Source organism: Leuresthes tenuis, unplaced genomic scaffold (genome assembly GCF_036924035.1).
Source record: "Leuresthes tenuis unplaced genomic scaffold, fLeuTen1.0.hap1 SCAF_6, whole genome shotgun sequence".
NCBI classification, from domain to species: domain Eukaryota; kingdom Metazoa; phylum Chordata; class Actinopteri; order Atheriniformes; family Atherinopsidae; genus Leuresthes; species Leuresthes tenuis.
The window spans coordinates 25,188,483-25,209,030 of NW_027325360.1; the positions used below are offsets into that span (position 1 = coordinate 25,188,483).

Sequence of the window (20,548 nt, forward strand, 5' to 3'; positions counted from 1 at the left end):
CCTTCATTGGTAAAAATATGGGCTTTATAAAGAAAAACAAGTAGGTGTGCAGGAGTTGACTTTTTAAAATTGTGATACCACCATCTGCTGGAGAGAGCAGACTTTGCTCTGCTAGTCATTTATCTATGCACTTTAACACTAATCTCTTCTCTTCATATCAAACAAAGTGCCAGTGTGGCTCTTTGTTCTTCTGAATGCTGTCGGTATCATATCACCATGCATTTCGACGCAGTGTAAGACAAGTCAAATGACACATGATGAGCGTGCACGGCCATGTTGGGGTACTGCGGACCTGTCCAGGGTCCAACCTACCTCTGACTGTCATCTAAGAATGATTCCAGCATCCTGTGAGCACGTGAGAACGGGTGTAGAAAAGGGATGATCTAGTTCAGAGAGCAAAATACTGTAAGACTCTATCTTTAACATGGCTATTTATTCATATTTCTTTCTAGATAACTCCTTTTTTAACCATTGAGAACACATAAGTCAATTAATCCCTTGTTACTATTATTGTATTCTGTTGGACTGATCCACTGAGCAGATGGTTCCTGGTGCCAATCCTGTGTGCATGGGTTCTCTCCGAGTCCTTCAGCTTCCTCCCACCATCTAAAAATGTGCATGTTAGGTTAACTGGTGATTCTAAATTGACCCTAGGAGTGAGTGTGCATGGTGGTTTGTCTCCGAGTGGCCCTGTGATGGACTGACAACCTATCCAGGGTGTGTGCCGCCTCTCACCGAATGACAGCTGGGATAGGCACCAGCCTCACCCCTGGCAACCCGGAGTTGGATTAAGCGGGTATAGAAAATGGATGGATGAATGGATGATCGACTGAGTGCTTCTGGTGGCAAAGAGTAGTTCTTACCTTGCATCAAATTCTGAAAACATGGATTTTCAGGGGTAAAGAAGTTCATGAAGTTTGTAGACAGCCATGATGCTTGGTGTCTCCATATGTAATCTCATAAGAGGCCAAACATGAGTATTTATTGTTGCTGAATCTCCCAGCTGTGAATGACAGCAAACTCCTGAACGTACAGGAGGAACTAAAACCTTCATTGTCATTTTACTGAGCAACTTTGAAAAGAGTTCACCTATTTTGATCCATATCTCTTTGGCATATTAGTGACTGACAGGAAGCCATAGACTTTGAGACCAGATAATATGAATTACTGTAAAATGCAAGTCAAGAATTACAGTCCGACGTCAATAAGATTTGACTTTACCATTTTCATTTTGTGGGGCATAGTAATAAAAATAGACAAAGATAAAGCATTTCATGAGCAAGCCAATCTGCAGCGGTGGCTGCCAAACTGTGATAAGTTGTTTTTGTATTTTTGTCCAAATGTTTTCCAGGATGTTTGACTTGTTTCAATTAACCCACAGTATATGTTTTAGACTGGCAGAAAGAATAAGAGTTAAATCTAGCATAATTTTGTTTTTAGAACCTCTGTGAAATATCTTCTTTAACATAGTTGTATCATTTGTTTCACATTAGATCTTATTGGAAGACTTTGTAGAACTGACCACAAGTGGTGCTAACAGGATAATGACACGAATGTTCCTTCATTTTCTGCTGCCTGAGTCAGTTGTTTGCTTTAGTTAATGCTTAACTCTGTTTGAGTCGTAAAGACCACAAATGCACTAAGCAAAGTCAGTCAACACCACAGCATTTAACCCTCTGAGGTCTATGATCATGCCAGCATGATGAGATCACATGACGTCATTACAGCGCCGTAGAAAACAAACTACAATTCATTTGATATTACAAACTAGAAAAAAAGATACCAAGCATGGGTATGGCAAACATTTTTTTGTGGTATATAAAGGAAAAATCAAAAGTAATCAAAAACGAGCAAAATTAGCTCAGACCCCAGAGGGTTAAAGAATGCCAATGTTAGACATCGATAACCACAAAGAAGACATAGTTACACTGTAACAAGTAAAGCTGAAGCAGATCATTGAGAGCACTGAGTAGAGGTGCATTTTATCATTTACATCATCAGCTTTTGTTCACCATGACGAGGACTTTCAAATATTACATGCTGTTCACTTTATGATCTGATACATTAAAAATGTTAACTTGTTTTTTTTTCTCCAATGTGACCCTGTGGTTTCCATGACAACTCCAGTTCAGCTTTTATGACACACTACACAAACAAGACCAGCTTAACTCTGGCAGCTGTACTTAAATGTAACAGCTCTAATGACTTAAATATTTAATCATATTAATTCCTCATGGGTGGCTGGCACAATAATGGTAAATAAAAGCTTAGTGTTCTCTGTGCTTGATGACATCAGCCGGCGGTCTTGTACAATGCCATCTCTGGTCAGTTTGGGCTTTTAACTGGCGTGCAGGGCAATAATCTGACAGCCAATAAGAGGATTGAGCTGCAAGCAAAGTTATATTACATACAGGGATTCGTTCAAGTTAAATTCCACCTGATTAATTAATTCCGACCTCTTAATTAAGGTAACACGAAGTGTCACAGCCTTACAGCTGATGCTTCTAAAATATTAAAAATGAAAATAAAAATACAGCATGTCTGAAGAACCCTGCACCACCTTCCAATTCGGAAGTAGGCTAATGCCTAAAGCCCTTGTCTTCATCTGTGTCCACCAGCCCTCCTTTGTTCCCTTTATCATTGAAATTTCAAACCACAGTAGAAGAAACCCCCCCCCCCTCCAAAAAGTGAACAAACCACATAAATAATATCGAGACTTCCTACATAGTCTTCCATTTCAAAATACACAGAAAAAGTGCACATTAAATGGTGTGATAATACATGGTGTTTTCATAAAGAAAATATCATTGTTTTCCATTCAAAACCTTACAATATGACTGGTCGAGTAATCTGTAAAAAGATTAGTGCATGACCTATTGCATGTATTCATAAAGGGGGAAAAAAAACCAACTCAGATTGTTGGCTATTCTGTTTTAAAATCACACAAATTAGCTGAAGCTTTCTGAGTTCAAATCCTACAGCAGTTTTAAAAAGTTGGTGAATTATTTTATGGTTATTTGTTGGGATGTGCTACACAGCCAACATCATGTCAGTCAGGCAGCTCAGCAGAGGATAATGGTATTTAGATGTCCTATAAGCATGCAGATCCTCTCAGTCAGCAACATTAACGGGGCCATGAGGCATCCTGCTCAAGTCTTCTATGCTTAGGTGAAGGGGGTATTAGACAGCAGTAATGCCAGTCGGTCAGAGTCTGTCTGCTGTGTAGCCTATGGGTGGTCACCATGGGCAGCGCCAAGAAGATGGAAAACTTGTGGAACAGGAGACAAAGTCTCTTCTCCAACTACAAAATCACAGACTTGGATGCTAATCGAAGACCCTCTGAGACAGTTTACCCGCTAGCCAAGGAAAGCTGCGTGAAGACATGGAACTCCATGCAAGAGCTGAGCAGGGACATCTATGACATTTATGCTGAGTATGAGGATGAAGAAGATGACGGTGGGGTATGCATCTTCTCAAGGCAGACCTCCCCCTCCAAGAAGAACTACGTGATCAACATCAATGTAGGAGGGAAGCCCTACCAGATAGCCTACAAGATGGCAGCAAAGTACCCCAAGACCAGAATTGGACGACTGGCCACTTACACAGACCACAACATGAAGCTGGACCTGTGTGATGACTACATAGTGAACAACAATGAGTACTTCTTTGACAGGGACCCAGATGTCTTCCACAGCATCTTCAACTTCTACAGGACGGGTGTGTTGTGGATCAAGGACGAGCTGTGTCCTCGCAACTTCCTGGAGGAGATCAACTACTGGGGCGTGAGGATCAAGAACACTCACCGCTGCTGTCGCATCTCCTTTGAGGAGAGGCAGGATGAGCTGAACGAGCAGCTGAAGATCCAGAGGGAGCTGGAGGCTGAGGTGGAGATTGAAGAGAATGAGGAGCTGTTCCATGACATGTTCATGGGCCAGATCCGTCGAGCCATCTGGAACCTGATGGAGAAGCCTTTTTCTTCGATCAAGGCCAAGGTGATGGCCGTAGCCTCAAGTCTGTTTGTTCTGATCTCCCTGGTGGCCATGACACTCAACACAGTTGAGGAGATGCAGTACAGAACCCATGCAGGTCAGCTGAGTGGCAAGACCTACTGGGAATATGTGGAGTCCATGTGCATCGCCTTCTTCACCATGGAGTATCTGCTGCGCCTAATATCCACACCTGACCTGAGGTCCTTCAGCAGGAGTGTGCTCAACACTGTGGACCTGATCGCCATCCTGCCTCAGTACGTGCAGGGCATCCTGGAGTTCTTTGATAATGAGGAAAACTACATGAAGCACGAGGCCGACATGCAGGCGGTGGGGCAGGTGGGAAAGCTGGGGCAAGTGCTGAGGATCATGAGACTGATGCGAATCTTTCGTATCCTGAAGCTGGCACGTCACTCCACAGGTCTTAGAGCTTTTGGCTTCACCCTGCGTCAGTGCTACCAACAAGTAGGCTGCCTGTTCCTCTTCATCGCTATGGGCATCTTCAGCTTTTCTGCTATGGTTTATACCGTGGAACATGACATGCCACAGACAAACTTCACCAGCATACCTCATGCGTGGTGGTGGGCAGCTGTAAGTACATCTCTGTACAATACAATTATGTAGAAGACCAGAGGGACGGAATGAAGTGGTATCACATGCAGGAAATGAATATTTAAAGATGTTGAAACTAGAGTAACAGCTCTCATTAAGTAAAATGAAAAACTTTACTTGAATCATTTAAAACCCTGAATGAACAGTGTAATGTTGTTTGATCACACCACAACACAACGGTGCCATCTCTGTATACCCCATAATGCTTTAGGGAATTTAACTTGTTTAGTCAATGGGAAGATTTCAAATTTTATACCAAACAACGTATGTCTTCGTGTACTCATGTATTATAAAAACTGTACACACAAACCTCTGACTGACAGAGCGTGCCTGTTTTCCATGAATAAACCCATTAACAGATCTTTCCCCCCACTCTCAGAGCAGATGGTGGAATCTTACTTCTAATCCGAGGGAAGGAAATCATAATCCTCCGAATTATACTAATGTTTATGGTAGGGGGAACTGGGAGCACTGTTCACTGATGCTGACTTTTGTTGTGTTCTACAGAAACGAATCACTGAACAGTCCACTTCAGAGCCAATTTTGCCACAGTCTGATTGCAGGGTGTCTCATACGGCTATGATTGGATGCTTTGGAAATGTAGTCATGGATGAGAGACATTCTGACAAATACTTTAAACTTTAATTCTAAGGTTTGTGACAGTGGACTGAGCTTCTCATTCGAATTAACATATCCCTGAATATAGAGGCTTACAACATAGTTTAAATGTGTGCCTATGAACAGGAAGAGGAAGCAGGAAACCTGAGCAGGAAACTGCATATCCATTCCAAAGACTACACGGCAAGGCTGATGACTACAGCAGAAATTACACAGGGCATCATAACAAGAAACATCTATATGTAGCTATAGATACAGTATATGATCCTTTAGATGTAAGAATAACATTTAAGTGGAGCATTAAAAATTGATTACAGAAACTAAATAACATTGATGGATCTGTTGGCTCTACATGCCACGTTTTAGAGCAAAGTACAGATGCAGTACATGAACATTGTTGGCCATTTTTACTTATAGTGTTTAATTGTGTTTACTAGTTTACCTACCATGTAGAACTCTAAATGATGAAGATTCTGGTTAAAGTCAGTGTTGGCTTTTCACTGTCTAAGCCTCACTTTGCAAAGAGTTCATACATCTACAGCTTGTAACACCACTTGGACTGTATATAAAGTAAAGATCTTAAATTAAGTTCAGGTATGACCAGATGTATTTGCAGTGTTTCCACTTTATGTTTATGGTCCATGTTTCTCCATCAGCACTGACTGCTCTCCTCCCTCCCCTGCAGGTGAGCATCTCCACCGTTGGCTACGGAGACGTGTACCCAGAGACCATCCTGGGTCGCCTCTTTGCTTTCGTCTGCATCGCTTTCGGAATTATCCTCAACGGCCTGCCCATTTCCATCCTCTTCAACAAGTTCTCAGACTATTACTCTAAACTCAAGTCCAACCAGTACACAGCCTCCCAGCAGAAACGAGGGAGGGTGAGATTCACCCAGAGGACGGTGAATAAAGTCGGCAACATATTTGGAAGCTAATAGTGATTTCTCTTTCAATAAGTATCTAATATGCTTTACTGTAAGATTGTGCATTAAATATATGTGGCAGCGGCAAATGCACTGAAGAGGCACCAGAGAGGAATCCCACAACCTGCAATGTGTTCCTGTAAGGTGGTTACTTTTGGAAGGGGACATATGAGCATGTGGCATCAGGAGCCTCTGTAGACCAGTTAGTGGCGGCAGGACCATAATGGCTCAAAGGACAATCCATTAAAATAAAATAAGGAGAACAAAGGTGTATAACAAATCCAAATTCTGTGTACAGTCAGTTAATAAACCAATAGAATATTGTACTATACAAACTTCTGCTCTATTAAAATTTTATGGGATAACAAAGCTTCACACATTATATAGCAACTGAATATTTCTCTTCATATAAGTATCGTTTGGCTTCAGTGAAGCTGGGATAAAAACACAAGGTAAATGCTTCCACGTGGTATTGTCATTAATCACAGGAAGATATTTTATAATCAACAATCACACATAAATGATTGACTGATACTTTTGAAACCAAGTGCGTTTTTGGAAGAAGCAGTCCTGCTTCCGTTTCTCAAAGTGAAAATCTGTCATATTATCAACGTCCTACATTTTCAGTGAAAAGCTAAAACGTTGCAGACTTTGAGTGGGGCACAAAAAAATCTATGAAAACCTTGTTTGTGAGTGTATCTGCATTTTTTTTTTAAGCGTGTGCTCACACAAGCAACACATAAAGGCTTTGTAAAAGATTGCTTTTCTTTTCATTTGCAATATTTCAGTGTTTGCCAGCAATGTATACAGTATAATGCATTTGTTATGCATGCAGCTAAATCACAGTATGCAGTCTCATAGCCCTGTTTTAAACAAACTTATTAATAATAAACTTTCATCCTGACAACTGAAGCGTTTGTGTGCACAAATCTCTACTGACCTCTTAAGGATTATAGTTGCTACTGCAAAACATTTCCCACGGCAGTGTAATAAAAGCATAGAAACAACTCTCAATTAAGATATTTAGCTTGTGTGTGGGTAACTTTGACACTGGCTGACAATAGATGCAACATTATCTGCAATAATAACCAAGGTCTTAAGCTGGATGTTGTCAAACTGCAAAACAGATAAACAGCAGAACAATCTGTAATTTTCAATGTGACCACAAATGAGTTAAGGCATCTGTAACAAAGTGTTGAAAAAAAAAACCTTGAACATATGAATCCCTGCAAAAGTGATAAACTGCATACTGTAATCCCTGTAAGACGGATCTCGAAAATTCAAGACCTAAGAGGCTTTACTGTCATTCTGGAAAATGAGGTAAATGAAAAAAGGAAAAAAACTCCTGATGAGTAGAAATGGAAAAGGTAACCTAAAAAAGCATAAACATTATATAGGGAATAAAAGCAAATGTAATAAAAAAATTATATATATATATAAACAACACAAATAAAAAACCAACAGCACAACCAGAAAAAGTGAAAATGAGTTATGATAATACAAATATTAAGAAATCCATCCATCAATCATCCATCATCTGCCGCTTATCCGGGGGTCGGGTCGCGGGGGCAGCAGCTTGAGCAAAGAAACCCAGACGTCCCTGTCCCCGGCCACTTCCTCCAGCTCTTCCGCAAACTCCCCCACCACGATAAGGTGACAGCTCAGGGGGGATTAATATTGAGAAATATTGCACATAAAAGAGTAACCTTGTATTCAAAAGCAACAAAGGAGATGCAAGTGATTACAAGTATGACAGTATTATTGCACGTAAATAAGTTTCTAGTATGCAGCAGCTTTTGAGAATGACAGCTTCTGGTGATGGATATTCTGACTTCACTACTTTCTGTCTGTAGTAGAGCTCTTTCCATACCACAGTGATATATGATGTGAGGATGCTCTCTGCCACACACCTGTGAAAATATGAGAGGCTTGTGGTACCCAGGCAAGCCTGCTTGAGCCCCCTCAGGTAGTACAGCCACTCGTGGGCTTTCTTTTGTAAGCCACTGCAGTTGAATACAGTCATTATTAAACATGTCATAATGGTTTCTCAAATATATAGGATGCATGGGTCCAGTAGTCTAAAACATTATTTTTAATTGTGAAGCTAAATACAAGATGATGAATGCTATAAAAATATCTTCAATATTCCTGTTGCACTAATATAAGCCATAAATCATTCATTAATCAAATATAAATTAAAATAAGTTTGTACGTCTTTGATCCGAGAAGACACAGAAGAAAAAGAAAAACTACCCAAAATATTAAATTCAACACTACAATAAAAAAGACAGTAAATAGTATTTATTGTGCTGTGCTGTGCTGTGTCATTTTGTCCAGAAGGTGGCAGTAGTGCAACAGTAACAATGCTTTGTAACGGTGCTTAAGAAATTAAACGAAGAAGAATACAACTCCTCTCCGTAGTCCTCTGCGTTGGTAAAGTGACCTCTGCTGCAAAACTATGGCTCCTCCCGTTGCAGTGTCGCCATTGATTAAGGTTTGGGTTGTTAGATATATTGTGGAAAATATTACCTTGTGTTTTAACTATAAAACGAGCCGTATAAATTTGGTATTTCACTCTCAGACAGCAGAGCACGCTAACATGCTAACTATTAGCCATGGGCATGCTAGCTTAAAGCGAGTTGTAAACTGACACAGTAACTAAATCTCTAAGTCAAACCACGTAATAGTTACGGTTATGTGAGATTATGACAAAGACAATGCATATATACTGTCAGTGCAATGTGCCCTGACCGAGCAACACCCTTCATTTTGTTAATGCTAACACTTAGCAGCATCGAAGCGACTCAGTGCTGATATGTTGATATAAATTGAAATGATTTTAAAAGATGACAATTTATTAGAGATGACACATTCTCTGTCTTATGTTTAACCCTGTTTTAGGATGTAGTTCAGCTGTATTTCAATGATTGTCTTTGAATCAGTGTTTGGTTCTCATTATTGCCCCCTACTGTTTATGTTACATATGGCAAATAGCAAACTGCCCGTTAGCTCGACACTATAGTGTTATCACATAAGTGTTTTCCCATTACAGACAGCCAGGTATTCAGCTTTGATTGCTGGGATCATCTATGGTAAAAAGAGATATGGTGAGTTGTTTATATAATCAACATACATTTAACTTTTCTGCTGCAGAGTCCTGAAGTCAACCCACTCGAATGTTTTTCAAATGAGCAAAATATATTACACTCGTCAGTGTAAAGGCTGCAGACTTGTTTTTGTAATTAATCTAATTTAGAATCCGACACTGGACATATGCTGACAAACTTGTCCCAAAATCCTGCAGAATTTTATATATAGAAACTGGGACAGTTTCATATTAAATATGTATACGCTGACATGGACGTTTTTTTTTTTCCAATGAAGATTCAAAATTTAAAATTCCCAAGTGAAGCCCCCAACATTATCAGGGAAAGTTCAGTGAGTGAACTGAGAAAATATCACTGTTGTTGTCAACATAATGTTTCTGATGTGATTGAGATTAGACAGAACATTTGTCCAGAAAATGGACAAATTTGTCTTGATATGATGACTAGAAAGATGTGGCCATCTTGGTTCACCTGTGAAGTGTGTATGGGATTAAACAACATTATTCTGATTCTCTATGAATCCAGATGTTTGGCAAATCTTCATGGAAAGGTGAAGTCAGTGTGGTGTCTTAGATTTAGAAACAAACTCAGTGTTTAGATGTGGTTTAGAAGCACAGGTGCTTGATCAGTGGGTTTCCCTTCAAAGGGAAGGAAGAAAGGGGGGGAAGTTGATCCGTTTTAAATATACCTCTTCACTTTTCCAGAAAACCTGAAGCCCATCGCAGCGGAGGAAAGGAGGGTCGAGGAGGAGGAGAAAAAGGTCCGTGAGGAGCAGGAGCGCATTGCGAAGCAGCTAGCAGAAGGTAACATCTTCATGCTTATTAATATCAAACATTCAGCCTCCACAGTAACTAAACTAGTGCATTGTGTTGCTATCTGTGGGGAACACCAAAAATAAACGTGCGTTTCACTTTCCTCCTCACAGCAAACGAAGACACCATTCTGAAGTAAACCTGTGGAGTGATTTAAGAGGATGTCCATGTCCATGTGCAATTTCCAACCTCTTCCTCCTTTTTTCTGGAGTAACAATGGCAAAGTTAGGCCACAGTCAGTTAGACACTCCAATTTTGTGGACGTGTTCACTGTTCCCACCCCTCTTGTTTGTTAGCAACACATGAAATACTCTTTAACTCAGCATTGTATAACTGCAAATGCAGCTGCACTCGTAAGTTATTAAGTTGATGTTTGTAATGAAGCAAAGTTGCAAATACAAGAAGTACATAACCGCTGTAGTCTCTGCCTTTGTTTTCCAACATCTGACATTTGGTTGTATTCTGCATTATCAGGTTTGACACCTCAAACACACAAGCTTTTTCTGCTGTCCAGATTTGTGTTTCCAATGCAAATCTGTTTAATTTGGTAGTCTTGGATCATGCTAACTTATTGCCATTTAGCCAACACTTGTTTTGGATCTTTGGTTTTTGTTACAACACCTGTTTGGATGATTTTGTCCCTCGGTTGTTTGGGAGGGGGGGGTAAAAACATGACTACCAGACATTGTTGATATATTTTTAAAAGATAAACATGTAAAAGTACCAGTCATTAAAGTGAGAAAATTGATTAATTAAGCATTGGTCTTATTTTATTCTCTTAAATGGAAAAACTGTCCTAAGAACATGTATAGCTTAAAAAGAATTTGATACATTTAGGGAAACTTGGTATACTTGCATAATGTGAAAAAAAAGGTCCATTTGGTCATATTAGCTCTTTCTAATTTTAGATGTGAACACATTTTAAATTAAACAGTCTTGGGCTTAATTTGATGGGGCAGTCAGTCCTGGATAAACTGGAACTCGTGTGAAATCTGCATGTTTTTCAGATCATAAAGTGGAATTATTCAAGAAAATGATCAAAGGCATCCATAAACGTTTTCCTGAGAGCTCTTTAGATCTTTACATAATGACACCACTCTAAGAAATGAGAGCACCGTGTATTAACTGTCAGAGGTTTAGAGAGAAACGTTTTTTTTTTCCATCCCGTGGCACTAATCACAAAGCCCAGCTTCAAGTTTTATTAATTCAAAGGTGTGATGATTGTTGGATAGTTATTTTCCACGTGACGGATCTGCTTTGATGTCTTCAGTTGAAGTATAATACTATAAAATGTCACGTTGCATTTGTTCAGCGAAACTCCTTATTTGCATCAATAAATTTACCAAATGTGCAAATGGTCTAAAAAAGAATCGATACTCATTTATATGTGGTTCAGGTAGTGTACGTTCAACTGCTTACTTTGAATTAAAGTTTAATTTCCTGTGAAAATCAGTAACAAATTCATATTATTTGATATTTATAATCATTTGTCTGACAAACCCACCAAAGTAATTGAACTGAATAATCGCTCTTTTTTTATCTTCACTTATTAAATAAATCCAGGATTAAATGGTTGTGTTATTGTCTAGGATGCAAAAAGTGAACTTAATTTGAATAAGTAACATTTACATCTGTTGGGAAGCTTGCAAAATGTAAAAAGACGTGCTTTAAACCCTGCATTAAAAACTCATCAGCCATTGAAACTGAGAACTTGAAGGCTCAATTTGTAGTTTTGACTCGGTAACTAATGTAGAAAATGGAACTTTTGAGACCATAACGAAATCAAGTTTGTCATCCATCCCCTAAGAATCCTTTAGTATATGTAACCCATAAGAACTGATGTACATTTATACCCTCGTTACACAACTTACCGGCTCATACACAGCGCCCAGTCACCCGACGTGACTCCAAGCAGATAAGCTCACCTCCAGCTACGTGTGTGTGTGTGTGTGTGTGTGTGTGTGTGTGTGCGCAACTTGTGTGCAATGGCATCACTAAACCCAACTTCAGTTTTCAGAATAGATCCGTAAAGTTAACAGACTGCACGTGTCACCAGCCGTGCCACTGACAGATCTGACAGCGATCAACAGCCGCAGAGGTCAAGGCACAGAGTTCTTACCTAATATCATCAAAACAGGTTATTATTAGCCAAACAACAATGAATGTCCTGGCTCAAAGTGCAAGTGATAAATATATCCTCTGGGGGCTGGTGAGGGGAACTTGTTAGTGGGGGATTACAGTGATCTACTTACATTTTTCTCTCTCTTGGTTCACATTAACACAAAATAAAACAACATGAAGAGAAAATAGCTTCAGAGAGGTGTCATGTAATGAGTAACGAAGCAGATCTGCAGCTGAATCGGGGCGCCGTCACATTGGGTGTCTTTCAGCAGCCTCTGCTGATGCACAAGCAGATAAAGTATTGAAAACATCTCAGCTGTGTCCTGCCAGGGATTACAGACTGAATCTCTGACAGCATTTCCAGACGAGATGACAGCATGTTACTTAACCAAACAAGTGACACCAGATGGAAACACCTGAGCTGCTGCTGATATAATAGCAGCACTTTAATCGGTGCTGTTTTCATTCAAGATGTTTTCCCTTTGCGGATCACGCTAAACCGTTTTTTTCTGTAATCCTTTATCTTTAGTGACCCAAAAAAACAGCCTTTGAGTGTTCTGAGTTACCAAATTTTGTTAATTTGACAGAAAAACTGATGCCAGAATTGAAACAGACATAACAAACTCTACAAACAAAAAGTGGAAATCAGGGACCGAAAATAAACAAGAAAAGTCCTCATAGTAAACATATTCTGTCAGTTTCTTCCCCATTAGGTAGCTGCAGAGATTGACGATAGTTCAAAAAGTTATAAAAGTGCAACTTTTCTGTCAACGATCATCAAAACCAGGTTAATGTCCATGTTTCTAAAACCATTTTTTGAGAAAAGCAGACGTTTTCTTAAAGATAACATCTTAAGGGTGAGAACAGAAAAAGTTGGAGGAACAAACCCAAAAGTCATAAGAATAACGTAATTTCCTAAACTTCTCACGCAGGCTGCATCACACCTTAGCTTATAGTATTACTCAGTAAATCCACCTTCGCCGCAGACGTGTGACTTGAGGCTAATGCCATTGTATTCACCTGGTACATCCGCCATCATGTACTGCAGCCAGACAAACAATTACATAAAGCCTATACACTGCTGAATGCAGGGTTCATCAGCTTACAGCAAAGGATTTAGTTAAATGGATTAACGCTAGATTTAAACTCTGCATTTAGTTTCAAGAAGTGAAAATAATCAGAGAGCTTGTCTGGGCGTCAGGTATAAAAGGTTCACACTTCCGTCTTCACAGCACAGCTCACACACTGATAACTCTGCTCTGAAAACTTCCAGTGGATTCTCTCTACGCTCCAGGTAAGGAGGCTGTTCAGGAGCCTGTTTGGCTTTTTAGACAAATTCTAATCACAGGAATGACTTCTTAAAAATATTTTAGGGTTATTTGATAAGATTGTGGATCGGTACAGTTAAAAAGCTAATCAGAATGTTGCATTTGAAATGAAAATCAAGCAGGATAACAAGTTTCTGACTTGGGTTTGGCCTAGAATGGACTTCCAAATCTTTGCCTTGATGATGCTTTTCCTGGCCTGCGTGGAGCGAGGTTTGGCCACCTGCGTGGTGGACAGCTTCACAGTCAAACAAGACTTTGAACCCGAAAGAGTGAGTACACAATAGTTTGATTTCTTTTCATTTCATTTGTAAAAAATAATCTTAAAGGAACTCTTAGACAAATCCAGAATTGATAGATTTTGAAAAATGTACAGTTGGTACATTTAAATTCATATAAATAGTAAAGACAATGATCAATATCTTCCATACAAATGAGAATATCATCAGCATACAGTGAAATGACGCTAACTTTAGCACACAAAGCATTGTGCAGTTCATGTTCAGACTCAGATCTACAGTGAAAACATTTACTTTGTTCATCTTTGACAGTATGCAGGGAAGTGGTACGCTCTGCAGAAGAAAGACCCCGAAGGCTTGTTCCTTCAGGACAACATATCTGCTGAATACACAGTTGGGGACGATGGTTCCATGGTGGCCTCCTCCAGAGGCAGAGTCACTCTCTTTGGGTGGGTATTTTTCTAAGCCTACCGGTAGGAATTTGAACGTGATTCACGATTCCAAGTCGCAAAAATGACATTTTCATTTTCACCTTGACGTCCAGGTTCTGGGTCGTCTGCGCAGACATGGCTGCTCAGTACTCAGTGCCTGACCCTGGCACTCCAGGCAAGATGTTCATGAACTACCAGGGACTGGCCAGCTACCTGTCCAGCGGCGGTAAGCTCGACCGGCTGTGTACATACAGTTCCTTTGCCTCTCTCAGTCCAGCTGAGACTAACCTCTCCTCTCCGCTAATTTTAGGCGACAACTACTGGGTCATTGACACAGACTATGATAACTACGCCCTCACCTATGCCTGCCGCACCGTGAAGGATGATGGAAGCTGCGAGGATGGCTACTCACTGGTCTTCTCCCGCAACCCCCGTGGCCTGCCCCCTGCCATCCAGAGAGTCGTCCGCCAGAAACAGGAAGAAATCTGCATGGCCGGACAGTTCCAGCCCGTGCTGCAGTCCGGTATGTCACAAACAAACATTTAAAGGATCAGCTGATGCTCCACAACAGAACAAATGTCTAAACACGTGTTGCTCCTCTCTTTTAACAGGAGCTTGCTGAACTGCTTTTAAGCTGGACTTTAAGCTGTTGGGAAGCCTGTCACTGAACTGGACCGATCTTCACACCAGAGATGAAGACATGGCTCTTCACAAGTTAATAATCCTGCTAACAATTTGATTTGCTGCAGTTATTTGTCTGATAAATTCAATCAAAACGCATTATGTAAAATTGCCACCTGCTACCAAGACAATTCAATGTCAAATCATCTGAAAACTATCGCAGATCAAATGGATGTAATGATATAACCAACTGTACAGTATTGCCACACTGATGGGTAACATCTGCACTGCAATCTCTGTTGCTCACAATAAATTTTGTAAAGAAACTAGCCATTGTCCTTCTTTTTAAAAGCTTCCATGAAGCCTACTTAAACAGGTCATCGCTTTACTCTTCCGGTGCACAAACATGTACAAAACAACTGTGTGATAATAGTTTCTGGTGAGCTGGTAAGTCTGCTCGGAGACGAGCAAATCAACAAACCAAATATTTTCAATCGCATCCCATCACAGTTAAACAGAGCATAATGTGTGCTTGCGACATTCTGGGGCAATGCTAAGGGGCAACTGAAGCATCCTGTTTAACTTTCTAAAGATAATATGATTGCCTTGGACCAGCTTTAATGCTCCTCTGAATACTTCTCTGGCAGTGAATATGGGCCAGGCCTTCCCCAGTAGTCCACAGATCGAACTCTGTACAGACCTCCAACCTCCTGGTCCACTACAGAACACAGCATGAAACATGGCAGAAGTTTGGTCTCAGAGTCTTACTGCTTTGGGTTCATAGTTATTCTTTCAGGATTCTGGTGGGGATATTTACCTGGTGAATAGACGTAAGAAGTAAAAATGGTGTCGTGGTTATTTATTCGGCTGAATTCCTTGTCGTCTGCGGAGAATTCCACCTCAAAAGTCTTGATGCATCTACCAAAAACAAAGTATAAAATGAATGCTAACTTGCTCTTACTGATGTCACCTGGCCTTTAAATGGATGATGCAATATCTCCTTTAAAACATGTTTTTGTCACGATAATGTTGAGTGAAACAGACATCAAATCTAAATCAGTCCTGGATAGGAAGTATTTACCTTGAATCAACGCAATGGTCAGACCAAAGAATAAGAACTTGGCCTTTGGTGACCCTGATGAAGCGAAGTCCATTGACCTAGCCAAAGGTAAAATACAGAATGATGTGAAAATGACTCAGGCCGTGTGTTTTGAAAGTTATAACAACTAAAATAAACCTAACTGAATAGCACACATAACTATTGATAAAAAAACAGTAAAATAATTGAAATACTCAACTGCTCAGTGATGCATGCTGAGTCATATTGCATGCTGTATGTAGTCACTGCATTTCAGGAAGCATTTTGCAATTTTCCAAGAGCGAGTTTATCCATCAGCGACGAGGAAACTGAATTATTAGATAATAAATAATAATAGGTGGTACTTACCTGGTCTGGCACAGCTTTTGGCTGAGCACAAACATGGATGAGGAGGACAGAAGGCACGGACAATTTGGCTTTCAGAGTCAGAGAGTCGCCTGCAGGAACTTTCCAGGGTCCATCAGTATAAGGGTCCTGAAACAATGACACAACATCAGCGAGTCAAAGCACAACAGCGCCCTGAACAGAAGAGAAAAGTGAAATCACTGCCTTTAGAATCCTCTGTGGAGTTTTATTACAATACAACATATATATGTAGTGCTTCTTAAAATATTTGAAAACACCATAATGTATGCATTATTTGCAGTTAGGTTATCATTCTTAAAAAAAGAACAACAGGGATTTATCCTTAATCAAAATGAATGCCTCACAGCTGTGCCTCCAGCAACCAGCTGAGTTGCAGTTTACATCCATATCTGTCCAGAAATACAATGAATTTAAAGGTATAAGATGCTGATAAGCTCAGTAAAGCTGATTCACATTTATAGTGTTACTAGGAGTGAAAAGGTACACATTGTCCCTTTAAAATCACTTTAATTAACATTATCAATTCATGCAAAAAAAATTGTGATATACTCCAGTACATCTAATATTACCTCCACACTCCTGAGGTGTCTGAACTGCTCTGCTGTGGGGTAGTCGGGGCTGCCCATAGTCTGCCACAGCTGGTATGGATTGGTTACATTATTGTCCATGTAATATGTGACGTACACAAGGCCTGATAACAAACAGATGAGATATTCATTCGCTGAAATAAAGGCCATAGCAAATCGAATAATTTTTTAAATCTTAATTCACATGAGAGTCAACAGCAGTGGCCGAACAGAGGCTGGCTGAACACACCCTTTTGCTCAGCCAATCCCGTCACTGTGACAGTGATGTCATCAGTGCTGTTGGAGGTGCTGTTGTCATCACTGTTGTAGACCAGCACTGCTGCCTGCCAGCTGTCCGAGCCGCCCGGCATCACAGGCTTGTGGCTGCTGGCGAGAACTCCCAGGGTGCTGTTGTGGCGTCCTGCTGAGCTCACAACCTCAGCCGGGACCTGGGTCTCTCCTTAATTTCGTATCAAATACAGAAGGGCTACTTTAGCAATCACCCGTATATGGATTAAAAGTATCTTTCCTGAATCACACAACCTCTTTGAGGTACATATAAAAGCCTGGAGGGTTCTAGAGTAGAGAGATTATCACCTATCAAAGCCAACAGGCCCATGACGGTGAGGACGGGCTTCCTGATGAGCTGGACATGAGGTGGGTGGGTGTTGTTGACCTGGAAGCGGGCGGTAAGCGTGCGCTGGGTGAAAGTGTGTGGGTGGTAGCTGAGAAAGGCGTTGTCGTTGCTCAGCAGGGTGTAGTTGATGGTGCTATTTGGGTTTGCCAGCAACAGATTCTGATGCTGGCTTATCACCTGTTGGGTGAGTAGGACAGGCGATTGGTTAGTGGTCATCTAATGGTATAATTGAATTTCCGCAACAGTTGCATTAGAATCGTCACCATTCAGAGTCCAAAAAAAGGTTCTTCACATTTGGTTACCTCACCTTTACCACCATTGCAGCGTAGGTCACATCAGCTCTCCACTCCTGAGGCCTGGACCACCCCACCAGAGGATCAGCCTCATCATTGTAAACAGGGAGGCTGCGGAGTCGGGGGAAACGCTCCTGGATCTCCCCTACAGTCTGGATCTCCTGCTGGAGGATGGGCAAAGAGTAGCCTCCTCCCTGAGGGATGGAAACAGAAAGTCTGCCTGCATTGGCTTTAAAATAAATCAAACTAATGAATGTCTTATAAAATGTGTTTTACATAACCAAGGTGACTGTGTTCAGCATCATTTTTGTACTAAAACTAAACATATCACAAACAAAACAAAAATAATGATACTCTACGGAGGAGTCCTAGCAGCTGTAAAAAATTTGTCTGACAGGAACCTCTGGAACAGGACAGTATAACTTTTCTCCAGTCCTGAGAAATTCACCTTCTTGTGCAGGGCGATGTAATCGATCCTGACCCCCGTCTCACCAGTGAAGAAGTTGGTGCCGTTGTAGCAGTGCTGCAGCATGGCCCAGCAGTACGGTGAGTGTGGTGGTGGATGACAAGAGTCTCCTGGGCCTCCAAATCTCAAGAGTCCGCTGGCAGCGCGTAAGCCCTCCGAACAGGCATCGTAGTAGTTTAAAAACCCTAAAATCAAAATTAAAAACAGACGGAATCACAGAAATGTTCATGGCCACAGCTTTGAAGTATCAATGATCAATGGTGATAATAAAGATTAGAGTTCTGTTGAACAGGTTCAAATCTGTCATTCTTATAAAGTTAACACTGTGCAGATATTACACTTTTCATGACATGATCCATATATGAGTCTAAGTAAGTAAGACTTGACTGGGAAACTTTCCCCCCCGTCATTGGGAGCAACCTCCATCCACACAAATAACTAACATAACAGGGAGAATGTCTGATATTCTGGTTTTACCTTGAATTGACACGGTGACATTATCAAAGTCATGGTTGTTGGGTTCATTCCATGTTTCAAAGTTCCATCGAGAAACACTTCCCAGGCCATATTTATCTGAAATCAAGATAAAAACTATGAAGGTGACTGAGTAAAGAATTAAGCTCAGCCCATGAATGTTTAGACAGTCACTCAGCTTGCACCTTTTCCCCCAAAGTTTTCAGAAGGCATGTGTGACATGAAGTGTAAACAACACAATGACTAAACAATGGCACCTGTTGCCCACTCACCAATGTACCTCTTGGCTATGAGATAAACGAGATTTCTCCACTCGATCACTTGTGACTTGTCCTCAAAGTCAGTGAAGTAGTTTGAAACACTGCCCATCAGTTCAAAACCTGCAAAGTGCAACAGAATGCAAAAAAAACCCATCTGACCTACTGTACTTTTTATGCATCTTCAAATTTCAACATCTGTGGTATAAGTGTCCAATAATGTATTCCCTAAAAAGTCATGTTGGGAATGAGCAAAAGACAAAGATTAATTTAGATATATATGCCCAACAATAGAGTATGTTTACAGCACAGCACCTGGTTGAAGTTGATTGACCCACAAAAGTTCTACCAGCCGATCCAGTTTTGTGAAATCATACTGGGGTCTTCCGCCAATATCTCTACAACAATAAAATCACATATCGATAACTTCAGTTTACAGTTTTGTCTCTTGGCTTCTATTTCTGGCAGATGACTTACTGTGCTGTGACCAGCTCCAACATCCAGTGTATCCTGACCTGCTGGATCCCTCCATGAGGGACTGAGCCCATATAAGCCAAATTCAGCTTCTGGTCGATGCTCAGGTCAAACTGATGGGCCTTGGTATGAGGGAGTGGAGGACTGCACCCAGAATAACAATAAGTATTATCATTTTAGAAGTGACATTATTCAAAACAACAATTTGCCCATGAAAGTGATACAAAAGTATGGTCTAAAAACGCTTTTGAGCCATGTGATCTCATTTGACAGTCATTTAGCCAAATACAGTTATTACTGATACTTGACAAAAAAATATATTCTACAAAGATCTTTGTTAAAAAATGTCACATTTTAAAAATGTCTTGGCTCTGTTACAGAAATATACTTGCTGCAGTGTTTAAAATATCCTCACAATCGCGGACACCTTCTGCATGACAATAAACCTCATGTCATCTATATATTTAATTCAAATCTGATCTAAAATCTCTGCCTCTGTTGTCCACCACTGCGCACTTGGGAGGAGAAACTGATGTAAATACAGAGAGGTTCGTTTATATTCGACCTACCAGAAGCCACTGCTTCTCCAGAAGTGTTTAAGCTCTCTTTCTGGTCTTCCCACATCAACTGTGACAACGCAAGATGAGCCCGAGGTTTTGGAAACGCAAAGTAGTAAAGCAAGAACAGACAAACTTATCCACACCATGGCTGCGACAGTAACTTCAGACGCTGCGCTAGCTTAATTAGCTTCAGTGAATGACGAAGGACCGAGGTCTCAACATGTCTCACACATTCAGTGTGCGAGTAAACGTGAGGAAAAAAGAAAAAAAGAAAGAATTGAAATCGTATCTTACTGACAAAACTAAAAACACAAAAAGCAGTCAACTGGAGGCAGTCAGGCGTTGCAGTCGCCTGAGCAAAATGACGTATATTGCATGCGACACTGCTGTAGTCTTTTATTAAAGTCTGTTTTTAAGGAGAGCAAATTAGAACATCTTAAAGTTTGGTTTAATGACCAATAAAGTGAGCAAATAAGTAAGTTTAATAAGTTTTGTTTTATGTGAAATTACATGATTTCATATTGAAATATAAAATCCTGTGTCCAGGTGTGATCAGAGGTGT

The 20,548-nt window shown here is 40.5% G+C and overlaps 3 protein-coding genes across 4 annotated transcripts; 2 read left to right on the forward strand and 1 right to left on the reverse strand.

The window, feature by feature from the left end:
* Positions 1-3,242: 3,242 nt before the first annotated feature.
* LOC140309252 (potassium voltage-gated channel subfamily V member 2-like) lies at positions 3,243-10,196 on the forward strand. Its single transcript, XM_072387068.1, has 5 exons — positions 3,243-4,577; positions 5,902-6,117; positions 9,191-9,245; positions 9,950-10,048; positions 10,171-10,196. The coding sequence occupies exons 1-5, from the start codon at positions 3,243-3,245 to the stop codon at positions 10,194-10,196; spliced, it is 1,731 nt and encodes a 576-aa protein (XP_072243169.1).
* A 3,465-nt stretch (positions 10,197-13,661) lies between these two features.
* Positions 13,662-14,795, forward strand: LOC140309253 (purpurin-like). Its single transcript, XM_072387069.1, has 5 exons — positions 13,662-13,775; positions 14,055-14,191; positions 14,287-14,399; positions 14,484-14,696; positions 14,785-14,795. Exons 1-5 carry the CDS (start codon positions 13,662-13,664, stop codon positions 14,793-14,795), a joined length of 588 nt encoding a protein of 195 aa, XP_072243170.1.
* Positions 14,601-20,331, reverse strand: idua (alpha-L-iduronidase). Of its 2 annotated transcripts, XM_072388431.1 has the most exons (14): positions 19,996-20,331; positions 19,430-19,570; positions 19,268-19,350; positions 18,968-19,075; positions 18,699-18,794; positions 18,204-18,406; positions 17,770-17,949; positions 17,423-17,639; positions 17,076-17,285; positions 16,829-16,950; positions 16,242-16,367; positions 15,876-15,952; positions 15,612-15,712; positions 14,601-15,512 (listed from the first exon to the last, which is right to left on the reverse strand). In XM_072388431.1, the coding sequence occupies exons 1-14, from the start codon at positions 20,130-20,132 to the stop codon at positions 15,412-15,414; spliced, it is 1,902 nt and encodes a 633-aa protein (XP_072244532.1). In that variant the 5' UTR covers positions 20,133-20,331; the 3' UTR covers positions 14,601-15,411. The 2 variants fall into 2 exon arrangements, with proteins under 2 accessions (XP_072244532.1, XP_072244533.1); XM_072388432.1 differs by lacking the exons at positions 19,268-19,350; positions 19,996-20,331 and having other exon boundaries at positions 19,430-19,563.
* Between the last annotated feature and the right edge of the window lie 217 nt (positions 20,332-20,548).